Source organism: Heterodontus francisci, chromosome 43 (assembly GCF_036365525.1).
Source record: "Heterodontus francisci isolate sHetFra1 chromosome 43, sHetFra1.hap1, whole genome shotgun sequence".
Lineage (NCBI taxonomy): Eukaryota > Metazoa > Chordata > Chondrichthyes > Heterodontiformes > Heterodontidae > Heterodontus > Heterodontus francisci.
The window spans coordinates 29,398,789-29,426,304 of record NC_090413.1 but is presented as its reverse complement, the minus strand read 5'-3'; the positions used below and the strand labels follow the sequence as shown (position 1 = coordinate 29,426,304).

The 27,516-nt window shown below is 50.7% G+C and overlaps 2 protein-coding genes across 7 annotated transcripts in view; both read right to left on the bottom strand.

Moving 5' to 3' along the window:
* The window catches only part of gtf2f1 (general transcription factor IIF, polypeptide 1), a 163,549-nt gene extending 158,224 nt beyond the window's left edge, over positions 1 to 5,325 (bottom strand). For both annotated transcript variants that reach the window (XM_068021332.1, XM_068021331.1), the window contains exons 1-6: positions 5,230 to 5,325; positions 3,681 to 3,742; positions 2,225 to 2,271; positions 1,605 to 1,677; positions 428 to 621; positions 175 to 345 (exon numbers count right to left, since the gene is read on the bottom strand). In XM_068021332.1, the coding sequence (XP_067877433.1) occupies positions 175 to 345; positions 428 to 621; positions 1,605 to 1,677; positions 2,225 to 2,271; positions 3,681 to 3,692 (497 nt within the window). In that variant the 5' untranslated portion in view covers positions 3,693 to 3,742; positions 5,230 to 5,325. The remainder of the gene's footprint in view (positions 1 to 174; positions 346 to 427; positions 622 to 1,604; positions 1,678 to 2,224; positions 2,272 to 3,680; positions 3,743 to 5,229) is intronic.
* A 6,484-nt stretch (positions 5,326 to 11,809) lies between these two features.
* Positions 11,810 to 27,516, bottom strand: part of yju2b (YJU2 splicing factor homolog B) — a 35,624-nt gene continuing 19,917 nt past the window's right edge. Inside the window, exons 1-10 of one of the 5 annotated variants that reach the window (XM_068021315.1) lie at positions 24,206 to 24,265; positions 23,773 to 23,835; positions 22,818 to 22,871; positions 21,292 to 21,374; positions 20,364 to 20,419; positions 19,911 to 19,971; positions 18,975 to 19,117; positions 18,027 to 18,199; positions 16,830 to 16,968; positions 11,810 to 12,348 (exon numbers count right to left, since the gene is read on the bottom strand). In XM_068021315.1, coding sequence (XP_067877416.1) covers positions 11,894 to 12,348; positions 16,830 to 16,968; positions 18,027 to 18,199; positions 18,975 to 19,117; positions 19,911 to 19,971; positions 20,364 to 20,419; positions 21,292 to 21,374; positions 22,818 to 22,871; positions 23,773 to 23,775 — 1,167 coding nt within the window. In that variant the 5' untranslated portion in view covers positions 23,776 to 23,835; positions 24,206 to 24,265 and the 3' untranslated portion in view covers positions 11,810 to 11,893. The other 4 variants (XM_068021316.1, XM_068021317.1, XM_068021318.1 and 1 more) reach the window with 4 other exon arrangements.

Here is a 27,516-nt window from a genome sequence, read left to right as displayed (position 1 = left end):
TTAGAATTCAACAGTATCAGGGAGTGCGCCAAGGATAAATCATTGTGCTCAGTGGAGGTAGCTCAGCTACAGTTCATCTACAAGCGTGAGTCCGGTTACACAGTCCACTCCCAAGAACATTACTTAAAACCGAGGGAAGCATGTGCTCGCGGACATCTGTGCACGGGGCTTTACCTTCCCCACTCTTCCTCTGCCTCCTCCGCTGTCAGCGTCTTGTGTTTTGCTATTGGAACAAAGTTATACCAGGCATTAACAGGAAACGCTTCAAACGCTCCATCTGGACACTGGGTGAAGATGTAGTAGGATGCGTTTTCAGTGACGCCACCTTTCCTCTGACCTTTGAACCTTAAAGAGGGAAAGACGGAGCATTAGATACAAGAGGGTTTTTCCAGCTCTGCCCATCTAAAAGGCTAAACACGGTACTTACTTCCGACCTGCTTTCCCATTAACTCTCAGCAGCCATGGTTGATCTTCAGGCTTAAACTCTCGTGTAACAATCCCAAACTTCTTCTTCCTCGATTCCTCTCGCAATTTTTTGCCAAACTCGCTGCCAGCACCGAACAGAGGCTGCTCCTCATCCTGGTAAATCTTCTTGTTACTCAGATCACGCTCCATTTTAGCCTAAGAGGAAATGGGGAGTTTTACAGAGCAGGTCCTAACAATACTGGTGGCAAATGATTGCAGCCATGGTATTAATGATCTATCACACACATTACTGGAGCCCCCTCTTTAAAAGATGTATAGTTTAACAGAACTGCCTGCCCTGGTAGCAAATGGATGCACTGATTTCCCCCTCACCAAATTATAAAACAAGCATAATGTAAAGCCTTCCATATGCACACGTACATTATTAAATAGAATGAACTAGATGGCATTATATAGAATTATATAATATTCAGCTATAGTTGTTAGGTGATGACAGCTGCACCACAGAAGCTTGCAGCATAGCAGTATGAAGATAACAGAAACTGCTGGAGGAAGGATGTGATTGCACTGGAGAGGGTGCAGAGGAGATTCATCAGGATGTTGCCTGGGCTGGAGCATTTCAGCTATGAAGAGAGACTGGATGGTCTATGGTTATTTTCCTTAGAGCAGAAAGGGCTGGGGGGGGACCTGATTGAGGTATACAAAATTATTAGGGGCATAGATTGGGTAGATAGGAAGAAGCTTTTTCCCTTTGCGGAGGTATCAATAACCAGGGGGCATAGATTTAAGGTAAGGGGCAGGAGGTTTAGAGGGGATTTGAGGAAAGGTTTTTTCACCCAGAGGGTGGTTGGAATCTGGAACACACTGCCTGAAGAGGCAGGAACACTCACAACATTGAAGAAGTATTTAGATGAGCACTTGAAACGCCATAGCATCCAAGGCCACGGGCCAAGTGCTGGAAACTGGGATTAGAATAGTTAGGCTTTATGGTCGGCACAGAAACGGTGGGCCGATGGGCCTGTTTCTGTGCTGTATAACTCGATGACTTCTATTGAGCAGCTCAGGCAGCATCTGAGAGTCTCCTCACCCTGAAGCTCGCATGATCATCCCCAAGGCTTCACCCCCAACCTGCAGCTCATGCACTAACCCCGAGGCTCCCCTCGCCCTGTGGGTCATACCTGAGTCCATGTGGAAAAGTTGATTTTATCGGCAGCGTTGAACGCCATGATGTTGTGCTTCTTGGTGTTGTTCCTGGAAGGGAACGGGTTTAAGTATACGAAGTAAATGATCAGGTCCACTGCCCCACCCCCCACCCACACTCTCACCCTGCTCCCCCAAACTCTCACCCTTCCCCCACCCCCCAACCACACTCTCACCCTGCTCCCCCACACCCTCACCCTGCCACCCCCACGCTCACCCTTCCCCCACCTCCCAACCACACTCTCACCCTGGCCCCACATTCTATGTATCCTCCCACGTCTCGTCCACCTGCTTCTTCCAGATCCGCTGTTCAGATACGAACCCAGCCAGTGAATGTTGAGCCCTCATGAGCACCATATCTGACCCATGACCCTACTCTCATCCAACAACTGTGCACCAAAGCAGGAAATGTGGTACACACACAGCCAGCAGGTATGTCAGCACCCTCCCATTGGGAAAAGGCAGCTTCAGGATTTGGAAAAGATGCTTCACAGTGATTCTCAGCCAGGGAATCCCAAATTATTAACCTGCCTTTGTTGTGTTCTGGCCCACCTGCTGTATATTGCTATATCTGGTAGTAATGATCGCAGTCTCTTACTTGGGAACACGGACTGTGTACTCGGTCACTGCCTGGCTGCTTGAACCCTGTCAAAGGAAAATGGCAATGTGATCAACAGGGACCCTCCAAGAAACCACAATCTCAGCTTGAGATATAGTAATTGCAATAATATCCTTGACCCGGTCATACAATTGGTAACATCTGCCTGCATCACAGTAACAGCTGATCTGTGCGTTGAAAGTCAGAGAAAGAGAGAGCCCAAGCGATCACAAGGCTCGATTCTGCTGTTTTCTCTCTCTCCCCACACCCTCAACATTCTCTGTTCACCGCTGCAATGACATATCTGTGCAAAAAGACTGACCCAGGGAAAAGGGGACCAGAATGGGATAGCATTCACATGGCGAAGTGATCGTTTCTTGCTCTTTACTTTTCATCAAATCTTAAAGAGAAGGCACTAGTGCAGAATCAGGCAGTTTTTACCCCTTCATAGTCACGGCTCTTCTGAATGAAACAGTAGCTGGACTGTTCACAGCCCAAGAAAGGACAAGATTAAATGATCTAACCGCTGCAAAAACTAAATCATGTGGTGAATGGAGCAACAGAGCTGAGAATGTGGGTTAAATCATTCAGGCGCATTTGGATTCAAGTGCTCACTGTTCGGTGTTGCTCCCAGTGAAGGGAAGCACTCAAGCTGCAGCCCCACAGTGTTCCCAGTTTGGACAACAAGCCTGGATTCTGCATTAAAAACAAGAAATGCTGGAAATACTCAGCAGGTCTGGCAGCATCTGTGCAGAGAGAAGCTGAGTTAACGTTTCAGGTCAGAAACCCTTCTGCATTTTGTTTTTGAGCACCTGCCACTGTACATTTAGTGTGAGACATTGCGTCTATACAAAAGCCAGAGACAGAGCCTTTAGAAACACTTTAAAGGTAATTACTGCAGAGGTACCAGGAATGAGCAACTTCAATTATGTGAAGAGACCAGAAAATCTGGGATTGTTCTCCTTAAATGGAGATTTAAGAGGTGTCCAAAATGATGAGTGGTTTTGATCGAGTAAATAAGCAGCTTTTTCCAGCAGCAGAAAGATCAGTAACCTGAGGACACAGAATTTTGCTGATTGGCAAAAGAATCAACGGGCGATAAAGAACATTTTCTTTTTTACGCAGCGAGTTGTTATGATCTGGAATGCGCTGCCTGAAAGGGCAGTGGAAGCAGATTCAATAGTAACTTTCAAAAAGAAATTGGATAAATACTTGAAGGGGAAATATCTACAGGGCAGTTGGACGTATTGGATACCTCCTTTAAAGAGACACAATGGGCCAAATGGCTGCTTTCTGTGCTACAAGATTCTATAATTCCAGAGGCTCAGACACTGACACAATTGCTACATGTAAAATTTTTCCAGTTTTCAAACCACACATCAGCCAGCAGCAGAGAATTCTTCTCAAACTGTTCAAACGTCCCCACCCATCCATTTCAAACAAGCACCTAGCTTACCAGATTTGACATAATTGTGAGGGTCTGGTCAGTGTTTCAACTTCTGATTGGATCTTTAGATTCTGTAATAGGAGTGAAATAAAGATGAATCATCCAGGTCACCTCCACAACCTCCTCCTGCCATTTCCCCTGACTCTCACTCTGAGATAATGTCTTGGCCTTTGATGTCCAGGGCACAATTTCAAAACTTGCAGACACAAAACTTAGAAGTGTAGTAAATAGTGAGGAGGATAGTGACAGACTTCAAGAGGACAAAGACAGGCTGGTGGAATGGGCAGACACCGCAGATGAAATTCAACTCAGAAAAGCATGAAGTGATACATTTGGGTAAGGAGAACGAGGAGAAACAATACAAGCTAAATGGTACAATTTAAAGTGTGTGCAAAAACGGAGAAATTTGGGGTGTTTGTGCACAAATCTTTGAAGGACAAATTAATTAATAAAGCCCACGGGATCCTCACGTTTATATAGGCACAAAGTACAAAATCCAGGGAGGGGGAGGAGGGGGAGGGGGAGGGGGAGGAGGGGGAGGGGGCGGGGGAGGGGGGCGGGGGAGGAGGGAGGGGTGCCGGGGGGGGGGGGAGGTGCGGGGGGGGGGGGGGGGGGAGGAGTGCCGGGGGGGGGGGGGAGAGGAGTGCCGTGGGGGGGGGCGGAGAGGAGTGCCGTGGGGGGGGGGGGGGGGCGGAGAGGAGTGCCGTGGGGGGGGGGGGGGGGCGGGCGGAGAGGAGTGCGGGGGGGGGGGGGGGGGGCGGAGGGGAGTGCCGGGGGGGGGAGTGCGGGGGGGGGGGGGGGAGGAGGAGGAGGGGGGGGGGGGGGGGAGTGCCGGGGGGGGGGTGTGGGGGGGGGGGGGGGGGAGGAGGGGGGGAGGAGTAGGAGGGGGGGGAGGAGGAGGAGGAGGGGGGGGAGGAGGGGGGGGAGGAGGAGGAGGGGGGGGAGGAGGAGGAGGAGGGGGGGGGAGGAGGAGGAGGAGGGGGGGGAGGAGGAGGAGGAGGGGGGGGAGGAGGAGGAGGAGGGGGGGAGGAGGAGGAGGAGGGGGGGGGAGGAGGAGGAGGAGGGGGGGGGAGGAGGAGGAGGGGGGGGAGGAGGGGGGAGGAGGAGGAGGGGGGGGGAGGAGGAGGGGGGGGGAGGAGGAGGAGGAGGAGGGGGAGGAGGAGGAGGAGGGGGGGGGAGGAGGAGGAGGGGGGGGGAGGAGGAGGAGGGGGGGGGGGAGGAGGAGGAGGAGGGGGGGGGAGGAGGAGGAGGAGGAGGAGGGGGGAGGAGGAGGAGGGGGGAGGAGGAGGAGGGGGGAGGAGGAGGAGGGGGGAGGAGGAGGAGGGGGGAGGAGGAGGGGGGAGGAGGAGGGGGGAGGAGGAGGAGGGGGGAGGAGGAGGAGGGGGGAGGAGGAGGAGGGGGGAGGAGGAGGAGGGAGTTTTCGGGTCCCTGATACGAAGCCATTGCTGCGCTTGCGCGGCCGGCATCATGATAACTAAAATCCTTCAACAAATGTTTGTCCCGGAACTCAATGTAGATTCAAGACATTCGATAAGTCAATAAATAATCGATTAACCACCTGAGAAATCACTGAGCTGAAAATATCACAGAAAAAAAACCCGACTCAAACCGGCGCCTTCGCCAGAGCGACCTCACCGGAAATCAGTCCGGCACTCAATCTCGTCCCACCGGAAACCCGTTTCGGGCAGACGTAGTTCCCGCCCATTTTTTTTTGTATTTCCAAAATATACTTTATTCATAAAAATCTGCAAAAATTACATTGCCAAACAGTGTCAAACAGCACCAAAAAATACAAACATTGCCAGGGAGATCAGTTTTCTTCTATACTATCATGAGTTTCTTCACAACCCTTCTGTTTCACAATTGTCATGTCAATTACAGTTTTACATTTACAGCAATTGAGAATATTAACGATACAGTTCGAGGGGTTTCCCATGGATCCAGCCCCTCAGTCCAGCTTGGTGGGGGAACCTTACACTGTGGTCTTTCCCCATTGAGCCTTTGCTGCGGCTGCCCCAAGCTTTAGTGCGTCCCTCAGCACGTAGTCCTGGACCTTGGAATGTGCCAGTCTGCAACATTCGGTGGTGGACAACTCTTTGCGCTGGAAAACCAGCAAGTTTCGGGCAGACCAAAGGGCGTCTTTCACCGAATTGATAGTCCTCCAGCAGCAGTTGATGTTTGTCTCGGTGTGCGTCCCTGGGAACAGCCCGTAGAGCACAGACTCCTGTGTTACAGAGCTGCTTGGGATGAACCTTGACAAAAACCACTGCATCTCTTTCCACACCTGCTTTGCAAAGGCACCTTCCAGGAGGAGGTGGGCGGCCGTCTCTTCCCGACCACAGCCAACGCAGGGGCACTGTGCGGAGGGGGCGAGACTTCGGGTGTGCATGAAGGATCTGACGGGGAGGGCCCTTCTCACCACCAGCCAAGCTACGTCTTGGTGCTTGTTTGAAAGTTCTGGTGATGAGGCATTCCGCCAAATGACTTTGACGGTCTGCTCGGGGAACCATCCGACAGGATCCACCGTTTCCTTTTCCCGTAGGGCCTTGAGGACATTCCGTGCAGACCACTGCCTGATGGACCGGTGGTCAAAGGTGTTTTCCCGCAGAAACTGCTCCACGAAGGATAGGTGGTACGGCACCGCCCAACTGCATGGAGCGTTCCGCGGCAATGTGACCAGGCCCATCCTTTGCAACACCGGGGACAGATAGAACCTCAGCACGTAGTGACACTTGGAGTTTGCGTACTGGGGATCTACACACAGCTTGATGCAGCCGCACACGAAGGTGGTCATCAGGATGAGGGCCACGTTGGGTACATTTTTCCCGCCCTTGTCCAGAGATTTGAACATCGTGTCCCTCCGGACCCGGTCCATTTTAGATCCCCAGACGAAGCGGAAAATGGCTCGGGTGACTGCCACAGCGCAGGAGTGGGGTATGGGCCAGACCTGCGCCACGTAGAGCAACAACGTGAGCGCCTCGCACCAGATGACCAGGTTCTTACCCACAATGGAGAGAGATCGCTGTCCCCACATGCCCAACTTTTGTCGTACCTTGGCTACTCGCTCCTCCCATGTTTTGATGCACGCCCCGGCCCTTCCGAACCATATCCCCAGCACCTTCAGGTAATCTGTCCTGACGGTGAAGGGGACAAAGGATCGGTCAGCCCAGTTGCCAAAGAACATGGCCTCGCTCTTGCCGTGGTTAACTTTGGCTCCCGAGGCCAGTTCGAACTGGTCGCAGATGCTCATCAGTCTGCACACAGACAGCGGATCGGAGCAGAAAACGGCGACGTCATCCATGTACAGGGAGGTTTTGACCTGAGTGCCTCCGCTGCCTGGGATTGTCACCCCTCTTATGCTCGCATCCTTCCTAATAGACTCAGCAAAGGGTTCAATACAGCAAACAATCAAGACTGGAGACAGAGGACAGCCCTGTCTGACTCCAGATTTGATCGGGAAACTTTCAGAATCCCACCCGTTGATTGAGACTGCGCTACTGATGTTTGTGTAGAGCAGTTGGATCCAATTGCATATTCCCTCCCCAAACCCCATTTTGGAAAGCACGTCCATCATGTAGGTGTGCAATATCCTGTCAAAAGCCTTCTCCTGGTCCAGGCTGATGAGGCAGGTGTCCACCCTCCTGTCCCGTACGTAGGCGATCGTATCCCTGAGTAGCGCGAGACTATCAGAGATCTTCCTGCCGGGTACAGTACAGGTCTGATCAGGGTGAATCACCAACTCCAGAGCAGACTTGACTCGACTGGCTATGACTTTGGACAGAATCTTGTAATCAACATTAAGCAGTGAGATGGGCCGCCAATTTCTGATTTCTGCCCTCTCCCCCTTCTGCTTGTAAATGAGGGTGATGATGCCTTTTCTCATGGATTCTGACATGCTGCCGGCCAGGAGCATACTCTCGTATACTTCCAGCAGGTCCGGGCCGACCCAGTCCCACAGGGCCGAGTACAAATCGACCGGTAAGCAGTCGCTCCCGGGAGTTTTACTCGTCTCGAAAGACTCGACGGCCTTTGTCAGCTCGTCCAGAGTTAGCGGCTTGTCCAGTCTCTCCCTCCTGCTGTCATCTAAGACCTCTGTGATAGATGACAGGAAGGACTGGGAGGCTCTGCTGTCTGTGGGCTTCGCGTCATACAACCCAGCATAAAAGGATTTGCTGATCCTTAGTATGTCGGACTGCGAAGACGTTACCGAGCCATCTTCTTCCTTCAGGCTGCTGATAACAGAGCTCTCTCTGTGTACCTTTTGGAAGAAGTAATGCGAGCACGTCTCATCCTGCTCGATGGAGCGGACTCTGGACCGGAAGATGATCTTGGAGGCCTCCTTGGCAAAGAGCGAGGCCTGCTGGCTCTCCACCTCTTGGAGGTTCTCCTTGACCTCGACCCCCATTGACTGCAACCGGAGTAGATTTTGCATAATTTTCTGGAGTCGGGACAGTTCCCTCTGTCTCTCTCTCGCCTTCTGAACACCTTTGTGGATGAAGAACCTCTTGATGTTCTCCTTAATCGCTTCCCACCAGTGAACTGGAGACTCAAAGAGGGGTTTCACAGTCCTCCAACCTTTGTAATCCCTTTTGAGCTCCTCAACGTTCTCTGGGGTCTAGTTCCCGCCCATTGCCCATCTTCCAAGTGCAATAAAGTGGAGAGAGAGTCTGCCTCTAACCAAGTGTTAACCAGTTGTGCATTTCCAGTTACTCTTCATGGTTATGCCCATCAAACCCAAGGATAGTTCGAAAGCAAAACTGAAAATACTCAGAAGATCAGGCAACACCTGTGGAAAGAGAACGTTAACATATTAGGGTGATGACCTTTGTGAATTTCCAGCATTTTCTGTTTTTATTTCAGATTTATATTAACCACAGAACTTTGCTTTTGTGTCAGTCTGAAAACATGTATTAAGAACAATTTTCCACAATAACTTAGCTGCTCGGGTTACTTTTTCCTCGCTGTATCATTTCCCTTTGTTGTCTCTCCACTTCCCCTCCATTCTGAGCTAACCAACAGGGGATGTACCATCCTGCAGCTGTGGTATTCCAACACTGTTTTTACTCCTGGCTGCTTCCCCCAACTCCCCAGAGCCACCTTTGCCTACCCTTCCTAATGACTAAGCTGGAGCGGTTTGGGTGCATGTGCCCCATAGACATCTTGCCTCACATTTGACCGTACAGTTATAGAGTCATTATGGCATAAAAGGCATATGGCACATCGAATCCATGCTGGCCCTCTGTAGACAATCCAATCAGTCGTATTGCCCCGCTGTATCCCACAGCCCTGCAAGCTCATTTCCCTTAAGTGACCATCCAGTGAGCAATAACCTGCTTACTGGCACTCAGTTTGGGTTTTTGACATCAAGGCAGCATTTTACCAAGTAATGGCATTAAGGAGTCCGAGCAAAACTGCAGTCAATGGGAATCGGGGGAAAACTCTACGTTGGTTTGAGCCATATTTACCACAAAGGAAGCTGGTTGTGGTTGTTGGAGGTCAATCATCTCAGTCCCAGGACATCACTGCAGAAGTTCCTCAGGGCAGTGTCTGAGGCCCAACCATCTTCAGCTGCTTCATCAATGACCTTCCCTCCATCATAAGGTCAGAAGTGGGGATGTTTGCTGATAATTGCACAATGTTCAGCACCATTCGCAACTCCTCAAGTAATGAAGCAGCCCGTGTCCAGATGCAGCAAGACCTGGACAATATCCAGGCTTGGGCTGATAAATGGCAAGTAACATTTGTGCCACACAAGTGCCAGGCAATGACCATCTCAAACAAGAGAGAATCTAACCATCTCCCCTATGTCCAATGGCATTACCATTGCTGAATCCCCCACTATCAACATCTTGTTACCATCGAACAGAAACTAAACTGGGCCAGCCACATAAATACAAGAGCAGGTCAGAGACTGGGAATTCTGCAGTGAGTAACTCACCTCTTGACTCCCCAATGTCTGTCCACCATCTACAAGACACAAGTGTCATGCAGGCCCCCACCTGCCAAGAATGAGGCATACTAATTAAATTGTTGCTGGGAAGAAGAGAAGACCTGTTGCAAGGGGTTGGCTGGAAAGACATTTTCACATATTAACAGACAGCGTTTGTCGACAAAGGACCATTCCCTGACAGACACAATCCACAAAGCCAGAAGTGGTTATACCAGTCGGTTACGTGACTACCCTGCTGGTCAACTTGGGGAGCTTTAAATTGTAGAGCTAGTGTTTGAACTGGCAGGTCTGTCTGCTCCCATCTCTTTCCCACCAGCTTCTGAATCCATTGATGACACAGGAACACCTAGAGAGAAAAATCTCCTACAGTGAACAAGGTTTAAGAAGAATACTGGGTCCCAACGAAAAGCAAGATCTACCTACAATCAAGGACTCTACAGTGAGCTCGAAGTCCCATAATAAAAACTCTTCAGATATTGCCTCAAACTTTTCCACTTTCTTTCTTCTACTCTTTTCTGTCCCTATCTGCATGTGAGCATTGCAGATGCATGCTAATGTGGGCTCATCATGTATCCGTAGGCGTTAACCAAATTAGAGTTTAAGTTTAATAAAATTTCACTTTTCTTAAAACCTAAGAAAGTCCGTTTGTGCTGGTTTCTTTGCCTTATAATTGGAAAGAGGTGAACAAGGATTCACCAAGGAGGAGCTAAAAAGTGTGTTTAAACATAAAACCGTGTTACGGTAAGACCAGGTGAAGGCTGAGAGGGACCCTTAGACACCTTTCTCACCTGGTCGTAACACAAGTCGGGAATGTGACAGAATACTCTTCACTTGCCTGGATGGGTGCAGCTCCAACACTCAAGAAGCTCAACACCATCCAGGACAAAGCAGCCTGCTTGATTGGCACTCCATCCACCACCTTCAACATTCACTCCCTCCACCACTGATGCACAGTGGCAGCAGTGTGTACCATCTACAAGATGCACTGCAGCAACTAACCCAAAACTCCTTCGACAGCACGTTCCAAACCCCTGACCTCTACCACCTAGAAGGACAAGGGCAGCAGATACATGGGAACACCACCACCTGCAAGTTCCCCTCCAAGCCCCACATCATCCTGACTTAGAAACATAGAAAAAAAAGGAATAGGCCATTCGGCCCTTCGAGCCTGCACCGCCATTCAATACGATCATGGCTGATCATCCAAACTCAATACCCTGTTCCCACTTTCTCCCCGTATCCCTTTAGCCTCAAGAACTATATCTAACTCTTTCTTGGAACTATATCGCTGTTCCTTCACTGTTGCCGAGTCAAAATCCTGGAAATCCCTTCTTAACAGCACCGTAGGTATACCTACACCCCAAGGACTGCAGCGGTTCAGGAAGGCAGCTCACCACCACCTTCTCAAGGACAATTAGGGATGGGCAATAAACGCTGGCCTGGCCAGCGACACCCACATCCCATGAACAAATAAAAAATAATTTTCTTTTGAAATCGTTCATTGTCTCCGCTTCCATCATCCTCGTAGGCAGCGGGTTCCAGTTGCTGCGTAAACAAGTTCTTCCTCACATCCTCCCTGCAGCTCCTGCCCAAAACCAGACGAACATTTGACAAGAATCCGTGAGGAATCAAAAGATTTACAGCGATGATATCAGAACTGAGAGGCTATAACTATCAGGAAAGATTGAACAGTCTGTGGCTCTTTTCTCTGGAAAAGAGAAGGCTAAAGGGTGACCTGATCTCGGTCTTTACCATCATGATGGGGCAGACGTAGAGAAGATGTTTCCAATTGTGGGGGAGACCAAAGCTAAGGGCCATGAATATAATTTCTAATAAATCCAATAAAGCGTTCAGGAATAACACCAGAGAGTGGTGATAATATGGAACGCAAGGAGTAGTTGAGCAAAATAGCATAGATGCATTTAAGGGGAAACTAGATAAACAAGAGGGAGAAAGGAATAGGAGGTTATGTTAATAGGGTGAGATGAAATAGGGCGAGAGGAGACTCATGCAGAAACTGCACCAAAGACCTGTTGGCCTGTTTCCATGTTGTAAATTCTATGAATTGGTCATTCGTAAACAGCGTACCAACCCAGCTAGGAACAGACACCAACTATGGAATCAGAGCAGCCCCAGCACTGGGATTCTTAGCCTTCAGGGCAGGATGCTCCGTGACCAGTGCTACAGATTAACTTTGATACGAAAGTATTTATTGTACAGGAGTGAATTACAAAACAGGAATATCCATCTATTATTTACATTTAGACACAGCTCAGGAATTGTCTGCGTCTGAGCTGGAGTCAGAATAATCAGCAACAAGTGAGCTGGTATTGGCATCTTGATCAGAGTTCGTCACAGCCTCAGACCGTAGAGGAAAACCAGCTCCCCGCCTCAAACTGCCATCACTCTCTTGACTTGTACTGTCTGAAACGTCATTCCAGTGATCATTCCTGCTTCCCATCTCCAGCCTGGAATCCGTATCTCTGCTGACCAAGAGCGTCCGCTGCTTCTGTCTTGTTGAACACTCTCCTGATTTCCGTCGGATTATTCCCAGATCACTTGCTGCAAATCCATTCAAGTTGTTTAAGGATTTGGCCGTAGATATTTTACCCAGTCCCAGTTTTTTTAAGGTCTCACCAGCCTTTTCACCCACTGTGACTTGGGGCGAAGCAAACCAGGATCGTGAGGTGATCTCCTTCCGTTTCATTCTCTGCTTGTCCTCGTAGGCTGTGTAAAGAACAGTGAGCATCAGAATGACTGCAACTCGTGCTGGTACAACCCATAGCCTGTTCTATAAAATATACCATCTAATGCACCCAAGGGGACATGCTGCTTGTGAGAGTGTCAGCTGGTAGTGTGACTATCAATGCAGAGTCTTACCCTGTCCAGACAGTGTATATTTCATTGAGTGATCATGGGATAGTGGGTGGTCCCGAATGCTTTTCTCCTCCAGGATAAGGAGGCCAAGACCATTTTGTGATGTTCCCTATAATGTCCCCCAGCTAAAACCAAACAATTCAGCACAGACCATGGATTAGAGGTGTGCAAAGGAAACCCAACACGAGCCTGAATTCCAGACCTGGAAGTCCGACCCCACCCGACACATGTAGTCAGAGTCAGGCTGGGAGCAGGCCTTTACATCAGAACATAGGTAAAGGCCTGCTACCTGACCCGACCCAGACGGGATCCGACGGCATGTGTCGGATTTGGGTCGGGTCAGGCTTCCGGGTCCAGCATTCGGACTTGTGTCGGGTTTCCTTTGCACACCTCTACCAGGGATGGTGCCTGGGCCCTTCCTAGCCTGTGTGGCTCAGTACGATCATGGCAGGTTCCCTCACCCACTGAGCTGGACCTCCTTTTGTATTTCGTTTTGGCGACTGTATTTAGCCTCCAACAACGGTCTCAGCCTCAGGTTCCATGTCTCTTTAGACAACATCCAATTAAGCTCCTCCACTCCCCTCCAGCAGTGACAATGGCCTTGAACCAGCGCACCCTCATTTCACAACACAAGAGGAGCGTGGGTGAGGACGTTATCCGACACACTCCATCAAGCGCCATCAATACCCAGTGTGTGTAGGCATCACACCTGTGAATGGCTCCAAACCATTCACCAACTCCACAGAGAGAACAACCTGCTCTCAGCACCGTTCACTAACTCCACAGAGAGAACAACCTGCTCTCAGCACCGTTCACTAACTCCACAGAGAGAACAACCTGCTCTCAGCACCGTTCACTAACTCCACAGAGAGAACAACCTGCTCTCAGCACCGTTCACTAACTCCACACAGAGAACAACTTGCTCTCAGCACCGTTCACTAACTCCACACAGAGAACAACCTGCTCTCAGCACCGTTCACTAACTCCACACAGAGAACAACCTGCTCTCAGCACCGTTCACTAACTCCACACAGAGAACAACCTGCTCTCAGCACCGTTCACTAACTCCACAGAGAGAACAACCTGCCCCCAGCACCGTTCACTAACCCCACACAGAGAACAACCTGCTCTCAGCACCATTCAATAACTCCAGAGAGAACAACTTGCTCTCAGCACCGTTCACTAACTCCAGAGAGAACAACTTGCTCTCAGCACCGTTCACTAACTCCACACAGAGAACAACCTGCTCTCAGCACCGTTCACTAACTCCAGAGAGAACAACTTGCTCTCAGCACCGTTCACTAACTCCACACAGAGAACAACCTGCTCTCAGCACCGTTCACTAACTCCAGAGAGAACAACTTGCTCTCAGCACCGTTCACTAACTCCACACAGAGAACAACCTGCTCTCAGCACCGTTCACTAACTCCACACAGAGAACAACCTGCTCTCAGCACCGTTCACTAACTCCACACAGAGAACAACCTGCTCTCAGCACCGTTCACTAACTCCACACAGAGAACAACCTGCTCTCAGCACCGTTCACTAACTCCAGAGAGAACAACTTGCTCTCAGCACCGTTCACTAACTCCACAGAGAGAACAACTTGCTCTCAGCACCGTTCACTAACTCCACAGAGAGAACAACTTGCTCTCAGCACCGTTCACTAACTCCACAGAGAGAACAACCTGCTCTCAGCACCGTTCACTAACTCCACAGAGAGAACAACCTGCTCTCAGCACCGTTCACTAACTCCAGAGAGAACAACCTGCTCTCAGCACCGTTCACTAACTCCACACAGAGAACAACCTGCTCTCAGCACCGTTCACTAACTCCACAGAGAGAACAACTTGCTCTCAGCACCGTTCACTAACCCCACAGAGAACAACCTGCCCCCAGCACCATTCACTAACTCCACACAGAGAACAATCTGCTCTCAGCACCGTTCACTAACTCCACACAGAGAACAACCTGCTCTCAGCACCGTTCACTAACTCCACACAGAGAACAACCTGCTCTCAGCACCGTTCACTAACTCCACAGAGGGAACAACCTGCTCTCAGCACCGTTCACTAACTCCACAGAGGGAACAACCTGCTCTCAGCACCATTCACTAACTCCAGAGAGAACAACTTGCTCTCAGCACCGTTCACTAACTCCAGAGAGAACAACTTGCTCTCAGCACCGTTCACTAACTCCACACAGAGAACAACCTGCTCTCAGCACCATTCACGAACTCCACACAGAGAACAACCTGCCCCCAGCACCATTCACTAACTCCACACAGAGAACAACCTGCTCTCAGCACCATTCACTAACTACACACAGAGAACAACCTGCTCTCAGCACCATTCACTAACTACACACAGAGAACAACCTGCCCCCAGCACCATTCACTAACTCCACACAGAGAACAACCTGCTCTCAGCACCATTCACTAACCCCACACAGAGAACAACCTGCTCTCAGCACCGTTCACTAACTCCACAAAGAACAACCTGCTCTCAGCACCGTTCACTAACTCCACAAAGAACAACCTGCTCCCAGCACCGTTCACTAACTACACAGAGAGAACAACCTGCTCTCAGCACCATTCACTAACCCCACACAGAGAACAACCTGCTCTCAGCACCATTCACTAACTCCACACAGAGAACAACCTGCTCTCAGCACCGTTCACTAACTCCACACAGAGAACAACCTGCTCTCAGCACCATTCACTAACTACACAGAGAGAACAACCTGCCCCCAGCACCGTTCACTAACTCCACACAGAGAACAACCTGCTCTCAGCACCGTTCACTAACTCCACACAGAGAACAACCTGCTCTCAGCACCGTTCACTAACTCCACACAGAGAACAACCTGCTCTCAGCACCATTCACTAACTCCACAAAGAACAACCTGCTCTCAGCACCGTTCACTAACTCCACACAGAGAACAACCTGCTCTCAGCACCGTTCACTAACTCCACAAAGAACAACCTGCTCTCAGCACCGTTCACTAACTCCACAGAGAGAACAACCTGCTCTCAGCACCGTTCACTAACTCCACAGAGAGAACAACCTGCTCCCAGCACCGTTCACTAACTCCACAAAGAACAACTTGCTCTCAGCACCGTTCACTAACCCCACACAGAGAACAACCTGCTCTCAGCACCGTTCACTAACTCCACAGGGAGAACAACCTGCTCTCAGCACCGTTCACTAACTCCACACAGAGAACAACCTGCTCTCAGCACCGTTCACTAACTCCACACAGAGAACAACTTGCTCTCAGCACCGTTCACTAACTCCACACAGAGAACAACTTGCTCTCAGCACCGTTCACTAACCCCACACAGAGAACAACCTGCTCTCAGCACCGTTCACTAACTCCACAGGGAGAACAACCTGCTCTCAGCACCGTTCACTAACTCCACACAGAGAACAACCTGCTCTCAGCACCGTTCACTAACTCCACACAGAGAACAACTTGCTCTCAGCACCGTTCACTAACTCCACACAGAGAACAACTTGCTCTCAGCACCGTTCACTAACTCCACACAGAGAACAACTTGCTCTCAGCACCGTTCACTAACTCCACACAGAGAACAACTTGCTCTCAGCACCGTTCACTAACTCCACAGAGAACAACTTGCTCTCAGCACCGTTCACTAACTCCACACAGAGAACAACCTGCTCTCAGCACCGTTCACTAACTCCACACAGAGAACAACCTGCTCTCAGCACCGTTCACTAACTACACAGAGAGAACAACCTGCTCTCAGCACTGTTCACTAACTCCACACAGAGAACAACTTGCTCTCAGCACCGTTCACTAACTCCACACAGAGAACAACCTGCTCTCAGCACCGTTCACTAACTCCACACAGAGAACAACCTGCTCTCAGCACCGTTCACTAACTCCACAGAGAGAACAACTTGCTCTCAGCACCGTTCACTAACTCCACACAGAGAACAACTTGCTCTCAGCACCGTTCACTAACTCCACACAGAGAACAACCTGCTCTCAGCACCGTTTACCAACTACACTTCACACAGGCACACAGTGGAAAACAAGTAATTCATCTTCACATTAGTTCTGCTCTATCATCTGGGTACTGTGACACAGGATCTAGCCACCAATAAGCCGGAGAACCCCCAGCCACTGACTGGCACCTCCCCAAAACAGAACACTCAATTATTTACCCATCTCTTCCCTACATATTTGCTGAGTATTTTTCCTTCTTATTACAGAAAGTCAGGGATGGATTGGAACAGCATTGATGATGAGCTCAGCTCCTACACCATTCCATTCATTAACTGAATATCAATTTTCTCCCAACTTACAGTCCATAGCCCGTAATTTGAGAAGTGAAGCCAGGTGTTTATCATCTTCGGACTCCTGGACCAGTGGGATGCTGAGACATGCTTTGTTCCGCAAAGCCTCGTCTTTCTCTTCTGCCTCTCTCAACACCTTCTTCTCATCCTAAAGACAGGTGAAATGGAATCATTAATAAAGAACTATCCTCATTGCTGTAACAGAGCAAAGGAGCTGTATCAACAAACACACACAGGCACACCAGGGACATAAACAACACTGACTTTCTCAGACTATTCTGTTTTGCGTTTAGTGACTTTCTTCAGATTATAACAGAGATTGCCACTCACTCGGGGGTGGGGGTAGAGATACCCCTCCACTGACTGTCGTCTCTCTCAGGGGGAGATACCCCTACACAGACTAGTGTCTCTCGCTCTCTCTCAAGGGAAGATACCCCTACAATGACAGAGTCATACAGCACTGAAACAGGCCCTTCAGCCCACCGAGTCTGTGCCGACCATCAACCACCCATTTATACTAATCCCACATTAATCCCATGTCCCCTACCACATCCCCACCTTCCCTCAATTCCCCTACCACCTACGTATACTAGGGGCAATTTACAATGGCCAATTTACCTATCAACCTGCAAGTCTTTGGCTGTGGGAGGAAACCGGAGCACCTGGCGGAAACCCACGCGGTCACAGGGAGAACTTGCAAACTCCGCTCAGGCAATACCCAGAACCGAACCCGGGTCGCTGGAGCTGTGAGGCTGCGGTGCTAACTACTGCGCCACTGTGTCGCCTCTAACTGACTGGTGTCCCTCTTTCAGGGGGAGATACTCCTACACTGACTGGTGTCTCTCTCTCTCTCTCAGGGGAAAGTACCCCTACACTGACTGGTGTCCCTCTTTCAGGGGGTAATACCCCTACACTGACTGGTGTCTCTCTCAGGGGGAGATACTGCTACACTGACTGGTGTGTGTGTCTCTCTCTCAGGGGAAAGTACCCCTACACTGACTGGTGTCTCTCTTTCAGGGGGTAATACCCCTACACTGACTGGTGTCTCTCTTTCAGGGGGAGATACTGCTACACTGACTGGTGTGTGTGTCTCTCTCTCAGGCGGAGATACCCATGCACTGAATCAAAGTAGGTGGGTGACTGTCTGGTGCTTCTGCACTGATAGCTTTACAGTTTAAACAGAAACCTGCCCAACAGTAGGCGCACCCGGAATTTCTTGCGCAGCATGCTGTTAATGGCAAAGTCATCTTTCCAGGCGCTCTGCATCTCCTGGATGTTTGACAGGGTCGGAATTGCAACCTTCAGCTTCTCCTGGTCACCCACCCCATGTTCCAGCTTGTACATGGGATCTGTCTCCAACTTCTTCTTCTCTTCATGCTCTGTAGGATCAATGGTCACTTTATCAGTAAATACAGAACACCCAACACTCGGCCCTGACTTTATATAGCACCTTTAAAAACACTCAACCCGAGCCCCAACAGTCTCCGAAGGTGGAGACGCCGTTGGTGGGGTTAGGGTGGGAAAACATTCAAGAGGATTAAAATCAGACAGACAGCGAATATGGGGAATAAATTGCAGCAAAGCAATGGGAGGATTTAAAGAGGATGAGAATTTTAAAGTGAAGGCATAGAGACTGAGAGCTGATATAGGTGGCAGGGAATGCAGTGCTTGGTGAGTAACACCTATTGTGTAGCAGCACAGAGGCACCAGAGTTATGGAAGAGTTGAGGGTTGACGACAGCCAGGATTGGAATTGTCGACAAGGGTACGGATAAGGGTTTTGGCAGCAGATGTAACAACACAGGTAAAAAATACAAAACCAGCAGGGTCGGGGGGACTGGACAATGTGCTCTGAACAGGTAGCTTGCACTTATACACCAAGCTAATTCAGAGCAGGGAAGGTCGTAAGCAATTAAGAGGAGACTTTGTTGGGGGGGGGGGGGGGGGGGAAGGTTGAAGTTGCAGAGAAAAGGAACTCAGCCTAAGCATGATCAACTTGACTCAAATGACACGGGTGACCCTCGCTCCCTGATCCCTCTCCCGCACTGACCCTCGCTCCCCGATCCCCCTCCCGCACTGACCCTCGCTCCCCGATCCCCCTCCCGCACTGACCCTCGCTCCCCGATCCTCTGCTCCTCTATCCTGGGCCACTAACCAGTTGTTAAAATCTGGTCGTTGTCCTTCATGTCCCATCGCTCCTCCTTGCGCCGTGCTCCACTCACAATCACATAGTCACAGTTCGCTGGGTCAGTCTGCATCTCAATGTGGTTCACACACAAGTGGCACTTCATCCGAAACCTGCAGTTTCCAACATCAGGCTCTTACTAAAGCAGCAAGGAGAAAGAACCCGCGCTCAAAGAGTGACTTTGCGCGCACCTAGTAAGGGTCCCTACCCTGAGAGAGTCCACACGGAGAAAGGGTCCTGTACCCTGGGAGAGCCTAAACCCAGAGGGTCCCATAGCCAGAGAGACTCTGTCCGCACCCAGAGAAGGCCTCATACCCCAAGAGAAAGACCACCCATAATCCAAGAACCCTACCATCACTGAAGGAGACCACAAAGGCAGAATAACAGAGTCCTTGTGAACAGCCACACAGGTAGGCCCTGATCACAGTATGGCCTCTGGGGCACATAGAGCACGGAACAGGATATCCCCAGAGAGAAAAGCCTGTGAACTGCATCACTGAAACAGGGGATCCCCCTTCAGGAGGCACACCTTAAAATGCTGTTGAATTAGCTTCTATTCTGTATCTGGTGGACACCCAGACCCACTCCATATCACTGAAGCATGTGCAGCTAAGCACATCAGAGAAGATTAATGGCAAAGCTTTGCTGTAAGGAGGGTGAAGAGGAGCCTGACTGGGCTCTTTGAGATATGGTGAGTGGGCAGGAACGTGGAGTTGAAGATCAGCCATGATCGTACTGAATGGCGGGGCAGGCTCGATGGGCCTTAGGGTCTACTCCCGTTCCTCGTTGTTGTGGGCTGTGGAAAGGAGAGAGTTCAGCTGTCCCCATGACTAGCTGTGGGAAAGAGAGGGATAGCCATGCTCTGACTGGGCTGCAGACTGGTTGGGTGAACGGCAGGTGTGGTACCTGTAGATGGGGGTTGTGTAGTAGTTCCCGACTTTCTTCTTCTCTGCATTGTAACGGACACCTAGAACCAACAAAGAACTCTGTCACTCCATCAAAAACAGAGTAAACCTCCCACTACACTGTCTTATCAAACACTCCCAGGGCAGGTACAACATGGGTTAGATATAGAGTAAAGCACATCAGGTCATGCAAACAATACACCTCAGATGAGCACCCTACTGCACTTTCTGCAGTATCCCTCCTTCTGACAGCTCCTGAAACTGAGTGCAAATTCTGTTCTGTACAGCCACACTCAGAGAGCTGACTGTATCCATCTCTATTTCACTTAGATTCTGTGAAACAGCAGAGACAGGAAGGTTTTACCCTGCTGGCTTCAGAGATGAAAAGGACTATGTGCTCTAACTGTCTTGCTCTACCACCCACCACGCACTCTCCGCATTTTCCCAGGCTTACCCATTCCAATGTGCTTCCCACAACCATCACACCAGATGTTGTACGGCATCTCAAACCTTCGAGAAAGTAGAACACTCCATTACTGGTGAATTTCAAAATGACTTCAACTAAACCATAATGACACTCTCGCCCTGCAGGTTCATTTCCATGGGCTCTGGCCAGGGATTGGTATGTCAGCCAAGAGCCCATTGTGAGGGCCATTGTGTACTGGCAGGACATTTGACAAAGCATAGGGCAAACTGATCAGGCCACAGACAATTTCCACACACATTGCCAGCAGGTGTTGCTGGGCAGTGATGAAGGGAAGCAACCGCGACTGGTATTCCCTCCTTAACTTAGGGATGGTGATTTCAACTGTACCCTGGGAGACAGCAAATATTGGGAATTGGGAATGGGGCATCCTGGACTCTGGGACTCCGCGCTGCACGGTACAGAACAGTGAGTGCACTCACTCCACAGGTACAAATCCAGATTGGACAGTGAGTACACTCACTCCACAGGTACAAATCCAGATTGGACAGTGAGTACACTCACTCCACAGGTACAAATCCAGATTGGACAGTGAGTACACTCACTCCACAGGTACAAATCCAGATTGGACAGTGAGTGCACTCACTCCACATGCACAAATCCAGATTGGACAGTGAGTGCACTCACTCCACAGGTACAAATCCAGATTGGACAGTGAGTACACTCACTCCACAGGTACAAATCCAGATTGGACAGTGAGTGCACTCACTCCACATGCACAAATCCAGATTGGACAGTGAGTGCACTCACTCCACAGGTACAAATCCAGATTGGACAGTGAGTACACTCACTCCACAGGTACAAATCCAGATTGGACAGTGAGTACACTCACTCCACAGGTACAAATGAACAAGAAAATGGGTAACCTCGAACATCAGACTGTAAGTGGGAGACTCACCGGATGATGAGGATACCCTGGGAGAGTTTCCGGGCCCTTTCCCGCAGAGGGTGACTATTCCTGTATTTGTTGAGGGAGCCATGCTGTCAAGTTAGAAAGGCACATCAGTCCAGTTGGGAAAATACAAGAAAGAGAGACATTACAATGTTAAAGGCACAGCTGAATCAGAGGCTACTTGACCCTGCCAAACCCTGCCAATCACACTGTCCCATGTAACCAACAACAGGTCATTTATTAAAGATCCTGGGATTCACACTGAATGTTTCACTACGTTAAAGGCCATATATAAATGCTACCTGCTGCTGTTTTTGTTTTAATTCATTCATGGGATGTGGATGTCGCTGGCTAGGCCAGCATTTATTCCCCATCCCTAATTGTCATTGAGAAGGTGGTGGTGATCCACTGCAGTCCTTGGGGTGTAGGTACATCCACAGTGCTGATAGGAAGGGAGTTCCAGGAATTTGACCCAGCGACAGTGAAGGAACGGCGATATCGTTCCGAGTCAGGATGGTGTGTGACTTGGAGGGGAACTTGCAGGTGGTGGTGTTCCCATGCATCTGCTGCCTTTGTTCTTCTAGGTAGTAGAGGTCAGGGGTTGGAAGGTGTTGTCGAAGGAGGCAGGGTGAGTTGCTGCAGTGTATCTTCTAGATGGTACACACTGCTGCCACTGTGCGTTAGTGGTGGAGGGAATGAATGTTTGTAGATGAAATGCCAATCAAGTGGACTGCTTTGTCTTGGATGGCGTTGAGCTTCTAGAATGTTGTTGGAGCTGCACCCATCCAGGCATGTGGAGAGTATTCCATCACACTCCTGACTTGTGCCTTGTAGATGGTGGACAGGCATTAGGGAGACACAAGGCGAGTTACTCGCCACAGAATTCCCAGCCCCTGACCTATCCTTGTAGCCACAGTACTTATATGGCTACTCCAGTTCAGTTTCTGGTCAATGGTAACCCCCAGGATGTTGATAGTGGGGGATTCAGCGATGGTAATGCCATTGAATGTCAAGGGGAGGTGGTTAGAATCTCTCTTGTTGGAGATGGTCATTGCCTGGCACTTGTGTGTCATGAATGTTACTTGCCACTTATCAGCCCAAGCCTGAATGTTATCCAGATCTTGCTAAATCTGGACATGAGCTGACACAGTATCCGAGGAGCTCCAAATGGTGCTGAACACTGTGCGTTGCTCTACGAAAACACCTTGTGGACACAGTTTACACCTCTCACCCACTGTTCCAAGCACTTCATTTCAAACACATCAAATTCGTATATAAAAGCAAAATACTGCAGATGCTGGAAATATGAAATAAAAACAAAAAATGCTGGAAATACACAGCAGGTCTGGCAGCATTTGTGGAGAGAGAAGCAGAGTTAATGTTTCAGGTCTGTGACCTTTCATCAGTTCACTGACAAGTAACATTCAGGTCACTGACCTGAAACATTAACTCTGCTTCTCTCTCCACAAATGCTGCCTGACCTGCTGAGTATTTCCAGCATTTTTTGTTTTTATTTTACATTAAACTCTTACCTTGGCAGGATCGAAGTCAGGTGGGTAATATTTATTCACACCTTTCCGTTCCCCCTGTAGGAGAGAAAAATAATTTGTACAATGATTAGAAAGATTCTTTTCCCTACAATGCACTCCTCTCTTCTGCCCAGAGGCACTGACTCTCATAGGATTGCAGGTCCCACAGGGGAGGGTTCCTCTCTGTACCTCACTGACTTAGCCTTTCCTTACAGGAATCCATGCAGCGAGCACCAGTAGAATATTTGAAAATGGAATTTTGACAGCCGAGCCCAAGCCAGACCTCACCAACAAGGATACCTGCAATTTCTAGCACTGGATAGAGATCAGGAGCAAGGACCTTGACTGAGGTTTGTCCAACCATTACCTCTAGGAAATCTAAGACCAAGACGAGCTTCCAAATCGCTGCCTGGGCACAGAGCGGGATCAAACCAGGGACCAGACGGAGTACAGACCAGGGATCAAACCCAGATCATCTGGATTGACCGAATGCCTCAGCACCTTGGGCAGACACTTTAAGAAATGCTTTAAAGCTGTGGCTCATTACAGGGCAAATGCCCTTACAGTCAGTAGCCCAGGTCAGTAGCAGCAGTTCATCTGTCTGAGAGCCAATTCGCTAGAGATTTGGAGTGAGTGGTCATATTGATCCTGGAAATGGTGTGTTCGACTGGCCACTGGTAATGTGTGGGTTTAACATTTTCTAATATGATTCCAACTTTTAACTTATTACAAATTTATACTTCAAGCTGCAAATCTCAGCAGTAACTTACAATTACTCAATCAGCCCAGTAAAGGCAGGGATAGAATTTAGATACTGCCAGCTTAAGATATAAACAGGGCACAAATCTGAAGAGGAAAGGCCACACATCCAATGCCTTTAGTTAGACACCCCTGATCTATCCATGTTCTGTACATAAACATTCACTCCCAAAACAACATTTACTCACAGCAAACTTACCATTGTTTATTTCTGAACTTTCCGCCCTACTCTGTCAAACTGGTCGCTCTACAGTCCAACACCCTGTGTACAAAAAGAAATAAACTTGAGAGTGAAGTTTCCAAGAGCATCAAACACTCACAGCCCAGACACGAAATGGTAAATGCAAGCTGGGCCCGGTGGCTGGGGGCTGGGCCCGGGGAAGGCTAATCAGGACTGAGATATAAATGTGGGAGAAGCTAGTGATCCCTTCAAACACAGACAGAAGCTCCTCCTGTTTACCCTGCACTGGGGATTGTTTCTGTGCCACATCCTCTCTTGTGTGGGAGTTAATGGCCGGGGAGAGCCTGACCCCGGGGTTAGGGGGTGATGATAAGCCGCTGAGTGGTTCCCAGGTCGGTCCGCAGTGTAACTCCACCCGATTTAGCTTCTGCTCCAGGCCCAACAGCCTCACCATCAGTTTCCAAGGGAACGCGCCATTTTCCTGTCGTTGCTGCGCAGGCGCGGCTGCCCCATGATGACGCTGTCACGCCCCGCCCTATTTCAGTCTCTGAAGCGACAGCGGATCCCCGCCCCCTGACCCGCCCATTCCAGGCCCGGCACCGCACCCAGACCCCCCCACTCCCGGCCCCGCCCCGCACCCAGTCCCGCCCACTCCCGGCCCCGCCCCGCACCCAGTCCCGCCCACTCCCGGCCCCGCCCCGCACCCAGTCTCGCTCACTCCCGGCCCCGCCCCGCACCCAGTCCCCCCACTCCTGGCCCGGCCTAGCCCCGCCCCGCACCCAGTCCCCCCACTCCCGGCCCCGCACCGCACCCAGTCTCGCTCACTCCCGGCCCCACCCGCACCCAGACTGCCCCCACTCCCGGCCCCGCCCCGAGGCCCCCAGGCCCCCCCACTCCCGGCCCGGCCCTGCCCGCAACCAGACCCCCCCCACTCCCGGCCCCGCCCCGCACCCAGTCCCCCCAATCCCGGCCCCGCACCCAGTCCCCCCCACTCCCGGCCTGGCCCCGCCCCGCACCGCACCCAGTCTCCCCCACTCCCGGCCCCGCACCCTGTCGGCCCCGACCCGCACCCAATCCCCCCACTCCTGGCCCGGCTTGGCCCCGCCCCGCACCCAGACCCCCCACTCCCGGCCCCGCCCCGCACGCACCCAGTCTCGCTCACTCCCGGCCCCGCCCGCACCCAGACCCCCCCACTCCCGGCCCTGCCTGCACCCAGCACCCCACCACTCCCGGCCCCTCCCCGCACCCAGTCCCCCCAATCCCGGCCCCGCCCCGCACCCAGTCCCCCCCCACTCCTGGCCCCGGCCCGCACCCAATCCCCCCCACTTCCCGCCTCGCACCCAGTCTCCCCCACTCCCGGCCCGCACCCAGTCCCCCCACTCGCGGCCCCGCCCTGCACCCAGTCCCCCCCACTCCCGGCCCCGACCCGCACCCAGTCCGCCCCACTCCCGGTCCCACCCCGCTCCCAGTCCCCCCCCACTCCCGGCCCCGCCCCACACCCAGTCCCCCCCACTCCCGGCCCGCACCCAGTCCCCCCCACTCGCGGCCCCGCACCCGGTTCCCCCCCCCCCGCACCCAGTCCCCCCCACTCGGCCCCGCCCCGCACCCAGTCCCCACCACTCCCGGCCCCGGCCTGCACCCAGCACCCCACCACTCCCGGCCCCTCCCCGCACCCAGTCCCCCCAATCCCGGCCCCGCCCCGCACCCAGCCCCCCCCCACTCCCGGCCCCGCCCCGCACCCAGTCCCCCCCACTCCCGGCTCCGCCCCGCACCCAGTCCCCCCCACTCCTGGCCCGCACCCAGTCCCCCCCACTCGCGGCCCCGCCTGCACCAGTACTGCTCCCTGTCGGCCCCTGAAGCAAAAGCAAAATAGTGCAGCTGCTGGAAATCTGAAATAAAAACAGAAAATGCTGGAAATACTCAGCAAGTTCTGGCAGCCTCTTTGGAGAGAGACAGTTAATATTTCAGTGACCCTTCATCAGAACAAAGCTGTCCTGGGACAAAGGCAAAGAAAGTGTTTATGCTCTTGGTGAAAGACAAAGCATTAGACTAGAGAGTGTTAATGGCAGAGTAATGAGCAGCTCTGACCAAAAGCACATGAAAAACAGGCACGTGGTGAAAATAATAATAAATAGAAAAGTATTTAAAAAATGCCTGTCATGTTAGAATTAGAATTAGAACATTACAGCGCAGTACAGGCCCTTCGGCCCTCGATGTTGCGCCGACCTGTGAAACCATCTGACCTACACTATTCCATTTTCATCCATATGTCCTGAAATTATTGAACTCAATGTTCAGTCCGGCAGGCTGTAGCAAGCCTAATTGGGCCTAATCGGTAAATGAGATGCTGTTCCTCGAGCTTGCGTTGATGTTCACTGGAACACTGCAGCAATCCCAGGACAGAGATGTGAGCATGTGAGCTGGTGGGTGGGGGGGGGGGGGGGGGGGGGTGGGTGTTGAAATGGCCAGCAACCAGAAGCTCGGGGTCATGCTTATGGACTGAGCGGAGGTGTTCCGCAAAACAGTCACCCAATCTGCATTTGGTCTCCCCAATGCAGAGACGACTGTATTGTGAGTAATGAATACAGTCTAGAGGAGTAGAGACAAGGTGAGAGAGAAAGGTATTAATATGGGAAATGATAAACAGACCGTGACAAAGAAGAGTAAATCAACAGATAAGACTAGAGGTTACGAAAATAAGAAAAGGACAAAACTAAAGGCTCTGTATCTGAATGCGCGTAGCATTCAAAACAAAACAGATGAACTGAGAGCGCAAATAGAAATAAATAAGTACGATCTGATAGCCATTACAGAGACATGGCTGCAGGACGACATAGATTGGGACCTAACTATTGAAGGGTACATGGCATGTAGGAAGGACAGGAAGCTAGGAAAAGGTGGAGAGATGGCTCTGTTAATTAATGATGGTATTAGCTCAATAGAGAGGGATGACCTAAGTTCAGGAGACCAGGATGTAGAAGCAGTTTGGGTAGAGATGAGAAATCATAAAGGCAAGAAGTCACTGGTGGGAGTGGTGTACTGGCCACCTAACATTAACCACACTGTAGGATGGGGTGTAAAGAAAGAAATAATGGCAGCTTTTCAGAAAGGGACAGCACTAATTATGGGAGATTTTAACCTACATATAGACTGGAAAAATCAGATGGGCAGAGGTAGCTTAGATGAGGAGTACATAGAATGTTTTCAGGATAATTTCTTGGAACAATACGTTCTGGAGCCAACCAGAGAGCAGGCTATAATAGACCTGGTATTGTGCAACAAGATAGGGTTAATTAATGACCTCACAGTTAAGGCGCCCCTAAGTAGCAGCGATCATAATATAATTGAATTTTACATTCAGTTTGAGGGAGAGAAGAGTGGGTCCAAGACTGGTATTTTCAACTTAAATAAGGAACAGCCCCTCATTTTCCGATTAGGCCCAATTAGGCATGCTAAAGCCTACCGGACTCAACCTTGAGTTCAACAGTTTCAGAACATGACAGGCATTTTTTTTCTATTTTTCTATTTTTTATTATTTTAACCATGTGCCTGTTTTTCATGTGCTTTTGGTCAGAGCTGCTCATTACTCGACCATTAACACTTTCTCTGGACTAATGCTTTGTCTTTCACCACAAGCATAAACACTCTCTTTGCCTTTGTGCCAGGACAGTTTTGTTGTTTAATCTCTCCTGCCCTCTGTCCTGTCACACACCTCTCCTTTTGTTCTCTTCCCTCGCCACCCCCACTTCATTGCTTAAAATC